This window comes from Myotis lucifugus, unplaced genomic scaffold (genome assembly GCF_000147115.1).
Source record: "Myotis lucifugus unplaced genomic scaffold, Myoluc2.0 scaffold_325, whole genome shotgun sequence".
Classification (NCBI taxonomy): Eukaryota; Metazoa; Chordata; class Mammalia; order Chiroptera; family Vespertilionidae; genus Myotis; species Myotis lucifugus.
Window position 1 is genome coordinate 676,576 of NW_005871373.1, and position 10,401 is coordinate 686,976.

Sequence of the window (10,401 nt, forward strand, 5' to 3'; positions counted from 1 at the left end):
CCTCTCCCTCCTCCCTGCATGTCTCTGTGGGCACTGTGACCATCCCCCACTCTCCCTCCTCCCCTGCATGTCTCTGTGGACACTGTGTCCCCTCTCCCTCCTCCCCTGCATGTATCTGTGGGCACTGTCTGTGCCCACCCCTCACTCTCCCTCCTCCCCTGCATGTATCTGTGGGCACTGTCTGTGCCCACCCCTCACTCTCTCCTCCTCCCCTGCATGTATCTGTGGGCACTGTCTGTGCCAACCCCTCACTCTCCCTCCTCCCCTGCATGTCTCTGCATCGGCTGCAGCCTGTGACCCCACAGGTCTTTATTGGGAAAAATAAATCCCTGTTACTTTAAGCGACTGGAGTTGGGAAACTGGCAGCTGAATGCATGCTCACTGACTCAGGGCCACTTTCAGGCTTAGGTCAGGGAAAACGTTAAATAGCACTATCACTGAAAACTCCAAAACAGAACGCCATACTCATGCTCCTTGCTTATACACTCACTTCTGACTTCAAGTGATCGCATGTAGGTACCTTCCTTTACATTGGAAGGTACCTATTCATACCAACCAGTCTCGTGCTTAAAGCCATTTCATCTAGACTCACACTGATCCATCAGACCTCTCCTCCTGGCTGAGGTTACAGGTTACACTTCTGGCAGAAAACCATGCAGTATTCCCATGAGCACTGAGATTAGTAAGCTCATGAACTTTGTTCTTGAGGCTGACATCCCAACCCAGCATGGAATTCATCACTCAGCCTGAAGTCTTCAAAATGAATATCAAGTAAAGTAGAATATAATTAGATTTAGGACAACTGAACAGCATGACTCCTCTTGTTAATAAAGCTGTTTATCTCAGGGTTGGCCATGCACTAGTCTCTGGGCAGAGAGGTTCCTCCTCTCGGCTTTAAGCACCTGGCCGGGCACCCACGGGGCTCCCGTCCAGCGGGCCTTCTCCTATTCATCCAATATCACTGAGCACCGGCTGCATGTGCCTGTCCTCTCTGGCACTGAGCAAATACAAGCTCTTGTGGAGCTGACTTTCTAATTGTGTGTGTTGGGGGAGGGGAGAAAACACATTAGTAATAAGACTTCAGAAGAGCTATAAACAAATACAGTTACCTTAGACAAAGTGATCAAAGAGAGCTTCTCTGAGGAAGCAGACATTTTAAACTTGAGTGATAACAAGAAAGAGCCAGTGAAGAAACGTGCAAAGAACTCTGCAGGTGGAAGAGAGGGCTCATGGCAATGCCGTCCTGTGGGAATAAGCCTGGTTTGTGTGAGGTCGACCAGGAAGCCAGTGTGGGAAGCCCCTGGAGGAAAACAGGGGAGGGCAACACTGTGAGGCTGGGGGACGAGCAGGGCCTTAGCAGGATGGAGCCCACGGGAGGTCTGCACAGGGGGTGGCACACCTTTCATTTCTGAATAATGAACCTACATACTCTAAGAAAAACAAATTATTCTAAGGAGATAAAAGTAGGTAGATCAGTCAGTATGAATGAATAAACCAGGCTTTTCATGATTCGATGGCAACTTACCAGCATTGAGAATGAAGACAGAAAAACAGATGAAGCATGTTAGACAAAATCCACCGTCTAGTTCACTAAGATAGCCACCGACCACGGGGCCCAAGATGAAGCCCACACTAGACGCTGTATTTAATTGTCCAATGACTAATGGCCGCTCCTTCTCTGGAACCAGATCAGAAAGCATAGCCCTTGAAATGGAGAGTGTATGTTTAAAAATACCTGCAAGGAGACAAGTAACATATTCTGTAACATTTTCCACATTAAAAGCAGGGACTTCACCTCTATCCCTGATGGAGTTCTTATCCATTTCCTTTGAACCTCTAAGGCCACATGTTCCCTGCCGCCGTGACGGACTCCTGGTTCAGCCCACCACCCTGGTTGGCCACCCTGTCCCTGGCAACCAAGCTCCTGAATCCTCAGCTTCCCCCACCTCCCATCAGGACATCCCAGTGTCTCCGGTCCTCTCGCTATCCAAGTACAATTCATGGTGGCTTCTATACAGAAAGTTATCCGTCATTATTCATAAACTCGGAATAAACATTTTCTGCATGCCTACTGTACGTCCAGGATGAACCTTACCCTGAGGGTAATGCAAGGAACAGAAAGAACAGAAAGGCAGGAAAAAGACAAATATCCTGTCCTCACAGAGCTTCCATATCTCTGTAAGTTAAGTGCTATGGAAAGAAACAGCAGAATGACAAGGAGTGAGTAAAAACATAAAGATATGATGATACCACTGATTTTCTACCAGCAAGAGGCTTGTGAAACTGTACAAATTGAAAGCTGCGATATGACTTTACTTCTACTGATGTATTTGACTTGTAGGCACCCACACATTGAACAAACACACTCATAAACAGACTGGTGAATTCTGGCTGGTGAATTCTGGTGACCTTGGTTGCCCACTATTTTGATTAAGGCATCGTGGGTCCTACTAATAAATGCTGCTGGCAGGTCTGGCTGGTTGCTCCTAACCGGGATGGGGCACTGGTTTCCAGTGAGCTCCCTGAAGGAAGCAGTTGCATGTCACTACTCAAACCAGGTTGGTTTACATTAACATTATCATCCTCCACATAAATGTCTACTCATTTTGTAACAAATACTGTTGGTATGTAAGAGTGGTAGTATTGTAACCAGCCCCACCATTCTTGTGACTGTCTCTGTGAATGCTGACTCTAAGATGTAGCTTGTAGATGAACAGCATGTTTGTGTAAGAATCCTAGGAACTAACTTCAGAAGATGCAGACCCCGATCTCCAGTCATCCCAGTTCTGGGCCATTTGCTGACCTTCAACCATAGAACCAGATGACTCAGACCCAGGATGACGAAGACCAGGATGAAGCACACAGACCATCACGTGACCAGTTTCAAGGTCCTTATCGGCATGGCCTGTGCTGGCCTCACACAGAGAACTTTTCAACCCCTTCCCCTTGATTTCTTTGTTCTGCTTTCCCTCTCCCTCCTTATAAAAACCTAATGGGCTTTGTGACAAGAGTTCCCCGTCTTCTCAGGTGTCTAGCAGTTGAAACAACCACTTTCCTTTTTCACCAGCACATGTCTCACAAATTTGGCTTTCTTGGCGGCAGGTGATCAAATCTTGGTTCCAGTTACACTATTTATCTCTCATCTGTTTCTTTTGAATTCTAAACAGCCTTACCAGTGAATGGTGGAGTGTATTATATTGTACAAGGACACACTGCAACCAAACTAAGAACATAAAATAATGTGGACACCAGGTGCACATGAAACAGCTGTCATTTGGATTTTATGTGTGATGGTGGAGCTTACTGGAATGATTGATCACATTTAGAGCAGAGGCATTCATAAACCATTTTCTTAAGTAAACAACAACTCAGCATGGATTTTGGAGGGTGAACACAGAAGACTTGTCCATCAGGGTAGCAGAATCTGTCAGTGCTCTCATGAGTAAGGTGAGAAAGAAACAGAAAGTCCAGGGCTCTAGTCACCAAGAAGGGCAAAGAGGGAATTAAGAGTAACGACCTACCCATCTCAACACCTAGCACTCACAGGTAGTATTTCAAAGAATGGAAAAATATTTTAATGGATGGACAAAACAAAAGCTATTTCAAAAATGGAAGAAACATTCAGGAGCAGTCTGGAGACAAAACTAACCACTGAGCATTCCCCCACAAAGGAACGGCCAGCTTTACAGAAGGCGGCAGGAAAGCTATAGTGGTCAGTATCCATTTGAAATCAGGAAGCCCAACTTCAAAACTATAAGCTCGCTGAGGGACAGAATAGCAGTCAGTGCTGGTTGGAGACATTTAACAGATTATCCTGCTTGAGAGAGATGAACAGGAAGGAGCGAGGCACCGCCGCAGCAGCAGAGCTGTCACTGTGACAGACACGGGGCGCTGGCTCCGGCTCCATCACACACGAGGTCTGAAGCTCTGGACAAGTCAGCAGAGCCTGACTGATGGTGGTGTGACAGCTCTAATTTGTATCGCCATTATGCCCTCTACACGTAAGCTCTAGTCAGAGGCACTGACCAGCAGGGACAGGTTTTCTCTATGCATATGCATACAAGTGACTTATTTTGAAGGAAAACACAGACGGGCAAGCACTCACCCACAGAGACTCTAGCGAGGACAAACAGGAACATGTTGGTAGAGGCTCCAAGAATAAGATAACCCAGGGCACTGCAGAGAATGCACACCAGCAAGGAAAGCCGTCTTCCAATCACATCACTCCAGCAGCCCTGAGGAAGCAAGAAGCACAGACCGTCCTTGATTCACCATAAAATCACCACCTTGGAAATGCCCCCCAAATGCAAGCCAGTGGGAACCAGCAGGGAATTTGGGCTAAGATCCTTAACTGCTCAATTCTATTATGCCACTTGTCAGAGTATTTCCTTTGGTCTTCCACAAGTTGAGTGGAAAATACAACATAGCTTTCTCTCTCTCTCTCTCTTTTTTCTTTCTAAATCCTCACCCAAGGATGTTTCATTGATTTTTAGAGACGGAGGGAGGGAGGGAGGGAGGGAGGGAAACATCAATCATCTGCCTCCCATACGAGCCCTAAATGGGGACCAAACCTGCAACCTGCTGATTGGTTGCGTCATGCACACCCCAGGGGTTTGAACCTGCAACCCAGGTCATGCCCTTCATCAGGATTTGAACCCATGACCCTTCAGTGGGGATGCTCTAACCACCAGACACACCAGCCAAGGCTCATTTTTATCTTCGTTATCGCTTTACACATCTCAACTCCTCAGTAACAATATTCAGTTTAGAAATTTAGGAAACACTAAAAAACAAAAATATAAAAATGCTTCACAATCCCCAAATCTACAAATGATATTTCTAACAAAATATAGCATACTGTATTTTGTAACTTGCTTTTCCATTTAACAATAAATCTCAAACATTATGCCATTAAAAATTTGCCCCCCCCCTTTTTTTTTTGCTTAAGAGTGTCTATTTTCTACCATCATGACAACCATAGATTTTATCACTAATTTTTTTTGGTCTGTTAATCTTCACCTGAGGGTATTTTTCCCATTGCTTTTCAGAGAGAGTGGAAGGGAGGGATTGCAAAGGGGGATGGGGGGAAACAGAGAAACATCGATGTAAGAGACACATCGACTGGTTGCTTCCCACACATGCCCTAAGGGTGGGGAGCAAACCTGGAACCCAGGCATGTATCCTTGACTAAGAATCGAACCTGCAACCCTTTGGTATGCAGGCGACGCTTTAACCATTTAGCAACACAGGCAGGGGCTTATTAATTTTGTCAACCCATATGACTTAGATATACTGCAAAATGATTCCCATAATAAATTTAATTAACACCCATTATCTTAAATAGGTATAAATAAAAATGAAAAAATGTTTTTTCCTTGTGATGAGAACTTTTAGAATTTCCTCATAACAACTTTCAAATACATCATTCAGCAATGTTAACTAGTCACCATGCTGCACAGTACATCCCTAGTACTTACTTATAACTGAAGTTTGTACTTTTTGAACACCTTCACTCAATTTGCTCACGCCTGCCTTTGCTTATCACAAATCTGATCTTTGTTAAAAATCTCATTCAAAAATGACTTTGCTTTTAGATTCAACATGTAAGTGAGGTCATACAGCAGTTGTCTTCCTCGGTCGTCCTCACTTAGCAGAAAGCCCTGAGGCCCATCACGTGGTCACAGATGGCAAGATGCCCTCCTTTCCATGACCAATAGCACCCACTGTGTGCACACAGACCACATTTTCTTCACCCATTCATCTCTTGATAGACAAAAGTTGGTTCCCTGTCTTGGCTGTTGTAAATATAGCTGCAGTGAACATGGGGGTGAAGGGATCTCCTCCACAGTGACTGCATTTCCTTCGGATATACAATAGAATTGCTGGGTCATATACGTGTTCTATTTTTAATTTCTTGAGCAACCTCCATACCGTTTCCCATGGTGGCTGCATCAATCTGCATCCCCACCAACAGTGCCGCGGGGTTCCTTTCCTCCACATCCTCACCATCACCTGCCTTGTGTTTTAGGTGACACCCATCCTAACAGGTGTGCAGTGATGTCTCCTTGCAGTTTTGATTTGCATTTCCCTAATGATTAGTGATGTTGAACACCTTTACCATTTATTCAGATCCTTTGCCAACTTCTTCATTGGATTATTTCTTTTTCTGCTATTCAGTTGTATAAGGTCTGTATATATTTTGAATATTAATCATTATCAGATATATGGTTTGCAAATATTTGTTTCCATCCGAGTGGCCTTTTCCATCACGGTTGTTTCTTTTGCTGTGCAGAGGCTTTTTAGTTTGATGTGGAGCCTGGGGGGTGGTGCGAGAGGGTCACAGATGCCTCAGGAGCAAAGGGCCGCCTTCCCAGCTCATCCTTCACTTCCCTGTGTTCAGTCTCACAGCAACAGCTAAACCAAAATACACCTCCCTGTAGCTGGAGGCCTGGCCTTCAGAGATGCAACCAGAAGCCATTGGCGAGGCTTCTGAGAAAGTTCTTTAGAGGTGGGGGAGGGTACTGGCAGTCTCCTCTTCCTCCTTTCCTCTCTCCTGCTGAGGACTGCCCACCACGCAGGAGGCTGAGCCGCTGCTAGCTGCTAGGAAGGAAAGCTGGGCAAGACGATGCACGCTGGTCTCCTGCAGCCCCTCAGACGCTTGACAGCCTGGCGGTCAGCTGCACGCTTTCCTCTTTACACGTTGGAAGTTCCGTGCAGAGAGTCACACGCCTGACGGAGGAGCCCAGCCCGGCTACAGCGCTGCCACGCTGAGCCGGCTTATGTACCCAGGTTCTGGTGAGGCTTTGTTTGAAAGAAGTGTCAGAATGAAAATCACTGAACACTCTCAGAGCAGCAGAGCTCTGTCGGAGAAAGGCCAAGGGCAGGGCTCCGGCCACGTGGCCTGGCGCTGGCTGGAAGGTGGTCTATAGCCTCCTGCTTCCTTACCCCTCAGGCTGCTCAACGACTCCCCCACCCTCTCCAAGTAGTCGCGACACCCACACCGGAGCCTGCCTCTCTGTCTTGCCAGCAGCAACCACCTCTGTTCCTGCCCTTCCTCCACTTTTATATTTATATTTATGTGTTTATATTTTTCTGAAAAAACACACAAAAGATCTTTTTACAAAAAGAGGCCATACGTGGTTATAATTTATAATGAAAAAAAAAATTCAAGGGTAAATATTCTAAATACTGTCAACTTTTTCCCTAGTTCTCATTTCAATGAATTTAGAAATTGTCCACACTTTCCTCCTGCGCTCGCAGGGCAGTGCTGTGATCTGGCGGGAACACCAGGGCCCTGCGCGAGGCTGTCTGGATGCAACCCTGAACTCTTACCACATGCCAGACACATTCCACATGGCAGCACATGGCGAGCCTGGCTCCATCTGTAAATTAGGAACAGTAGTAGTGTCTGCCTTGGAGGTCTTTCCCCTCCACACTGGCTCGGTGCTTTATGTAAAATCCGTCGTCAAAGACGCAGGGCCTCCTCGACGTGGCTGAGAGCAGTTAGGATGAGGGCTGAATGCAGTCAAGTGCTCAGCACAGGGTCTGACACGTAGTAAGTACTTAATAGACGCTAGTCATCTTTATTAAAATAGATATATTAAAATTATTAGTCAAATCTGACACATAATTTTCTTCATAAGGACTTCTTTTTCAAATTAAAATGTTTCTAAAAAACTTATTAAAGATTTATAAAAGCACTGGTTGACAAGAAAATGTTTATTTGGCATTTCACGTGAATGATTTCTAAGGAGTTTCTGCACAGACATTACGGCTAGAAGGTTTATGAAATGTGCTTTGCAAGCGCAAATAGGATAAAGCAAAGGCTTACTTGAGAAAGAGGGTTGGGCCATGGCTGTGATCAAGTTTCAGTCACCAACTGCTCCCACTGCCAGGCCTCCGACAAGCCCGCCTTCACTCAGACCATCAGCGCCAGCAGGAGGCACTGGCTGCTTACCGCTCCGCTCACTTCCCCCCCCCCCCCCCCCACCCCGGCTCTAACATAACATACACACTAGCAAGTGTCTGGGCAGTGAGTTTCCAGGTAAAAGAAAAGCTGCTCACTAAGCACATGCAAGTTCCTTCACGGGGACCAGTGCTGCCCACAAGCAAGCCCACGTCCCCTGTGCGACCCGAGGCTGGTTATCTATTTACTGTTTTGGATCTTTAAGGCTGAGACTTTTAGGGAGAAAAGAGCCCAGGCTTAAAGTCTGGGGACAAGATGAGGTCACCTTCTCAAATTATCTCACGTTTGTGAGTCTTCATTTCCTCCTGTATGATAAAGGGAGATGAACACTTTGCTGGGTCATTGTAAAGGTTAAATGAGAATAAAATTGTTATTGTTATACAAATTTAATCTATGAAAGACTTGAAAACCAGATAAATCAGGGAGTAGCTATTTACTTACCAAAGAATTCATTACAAAATCGGACCAAATTTCTTTTCTTTTTTTAAAACACATTTTACGTGTAAGCCGCTCTTGGGAAGCATGGTTCCATACTCCGTGTTCACTAACCAAGGTCACGGCTGGCCCGTCCGTGGACTAGCCTGGCAGTTTTGCCTGGCCTTCCTGGACCACTGGACACCGAGGCTAAGGCCAGGGCAGCTCAGAAAGGAGAAGGGGAAGCTCAGCTAAGAATTCCAAAATTCAAACAACGAGTGGGCAGTGGGCGTGACATGCGCAGCTCTGGCTCTTTCCACCCCACACTGTAGACAGACTTCAACCCTCCGAATGGCTGTCTGTACCCTTCAGTAGAATTAATAAACCGCATAGTCCAAGACACAAAACTTCAAACAGAATCCTAGAAGCATGACTGGATTTGATTACTGTCAATTAATTGAAACAAATGCTAAAATTGGTAATAACCATTCTCTTTCCCAGTCAAAAGTCAGCAGGGAATCATGGGAAGGACATGGTACAGTGTAAAAGTGGGCTCTCGTTCTGACTCAATGTGTTCCTTCCAGAAGCCATCGACTCTGGTACGCCTAGGTCTTCACGGCTGTCCAATGAGGAAGAGAGGTGCCTGAGGGACCTTCTGATCTAACGCAGGGATCTCCCAATCATCTGCACGTCCACTTCTGGAAGCCTCCAGCCCCGACTTCGCAGCTGCCGCACTGCGTACACTCAGAGGGCAGAGCCTGCTTGCAAGACACATTGCCAGACGGAAGGTAACTTACCACCAGTGTGCTAGAAAAGAGCTGCAAGATGCCGTAGGAGGAGCCTGCAAAAACATCAACACCAAGAGCAAAATCAGCCAGACCCTCACAGAACTGGACAATGGGATAACGGCTGCACGGAAATTAACAGAAAAACATTAGGAAAAAAAAGATCATTTTAAAAAAAGAAATTACCCCACATTTTTTTTTTCAATTGGAAGAGTGTAAGTAATGTAATTATTAATAAAAGGTCTTCAAAATAAAATGAAAAGTAAGCAGAAGAGAGACTAAAGGCAAGTTCCCTTAGGACCTTGAGACAGTCCTTCCTCCGTGTGAGGTTCCCCGGAGACGATGCAGAGCCCAGGGGAGCAGAACCGAATCCTGGTAGTCTACCACGTCTTCAATGTTAACATCAGCACATGTACACACACTGTTTTCTCAGGATGCCTTCATTTTATGAAGAACTTACAAAGTTTATAGAGTGCTTTGACCTCCATTATATCACATAACATGTCTCGTAAATAAAACCCTTGTGTTTGCTCTTCATAAAACCCTTGTGCTGCCAGCTGGTCCAGTATAATTCCAGATACCCTTTCTGAGGGAAATACAATGCTGGCATGGGCCAGCGCTTACTGAATATTATGTTCAAAACTGCCCCCAAACACCTGCTTATTGAGCTTGTGAATGATCAAGGACTAGAAGTCTTAATTTTTCATTAGCACAGTCAGAAGCCCTGCTAGCTCCTGCCTCTCTGGAGCATCAGTGACTCCTGGCTGGAGACCGGCGCACAGGTGGCAATGCCTCGGACAAGATGAGTGAAACATCTGAAATTCACTTCATAGCATTTTCAATTTAATTCTGGGCAGCATTTAGCTATGAGACTGATCTGCTTTCAGGTGCTCAGTCCAGGGATGTAAAATGCTGCGCTCTGAAAATGTGCAGTACCTTCACTCACCTGCTATTCCAGCAACGGTGGGACTTGCTCCAAGAGACTTGACGTGAAGGCTCAATAAAGGCACTACCATGCTGACACCAAACAGATCCTGAACAACAAAGCACTGGTTAACTCTAATGAGAAACAGTCTAGGTGTGTTTAAAGTGGTGATCCTGACTACACACTGATTTTCCAAATAAAACGCCATCTAAAACTGAGCAAATAAGAAACAGTAAGTGCATCATATATGCTATCTCATCAGGCCAAGTATCAGGATCCGAATACGATATGCTGTAGCAGAGCTCCCGTAA

At 45.7% G+C, this 10,401-nt stretch overlaps 1 protein-coding gene across 7 annotated transcripts in view; it reads right to left on the reverse strand.

Annotated features, from left to right (window-relative positions):
- Nucleotides 1-10,401, reverse strand: part of MFSD9 (major facilitator superfamily domain containing 9) — an 18,568-nt gene that overhangs the window by 3,361 nt on the left and 4,806 nt on the right. For 4 of the 7 annotated variants that reach the window (XM_006100692.3, XM_014466150.2, XM_023764271.1 and 1 more), the window contains exons 2-5: nucleotides 10,112-10,199; nucleotides 9,178-9,221; nucleotides 4,106-4,235; nucleotides 1,526-1,735 (exon numbers count right to left, since the gene is read on the reverse strand). In XM_006100692.3, coding sequence (XP_006100754.1) covers nucleotides 1,526-1,735; nucleotides 4,106-4,235; nucleotides 9,178-9,221; nucleotides 10,112-10,199 — 472 coding nt within the window. Of the gene's footprint in view, nucleotides 1-1,525; nucleotides 1,736-4,105; nucleotides 4,236-7,332; nucleotides 9,222-10,111; nucleotides 10,200-10,401 lie in introns of all 7 variants that reach the window. The other 3 variants (XM_023764274.1, XM_023764275.1, XM_023764273.1) reach the window with 3 other exon arrangements.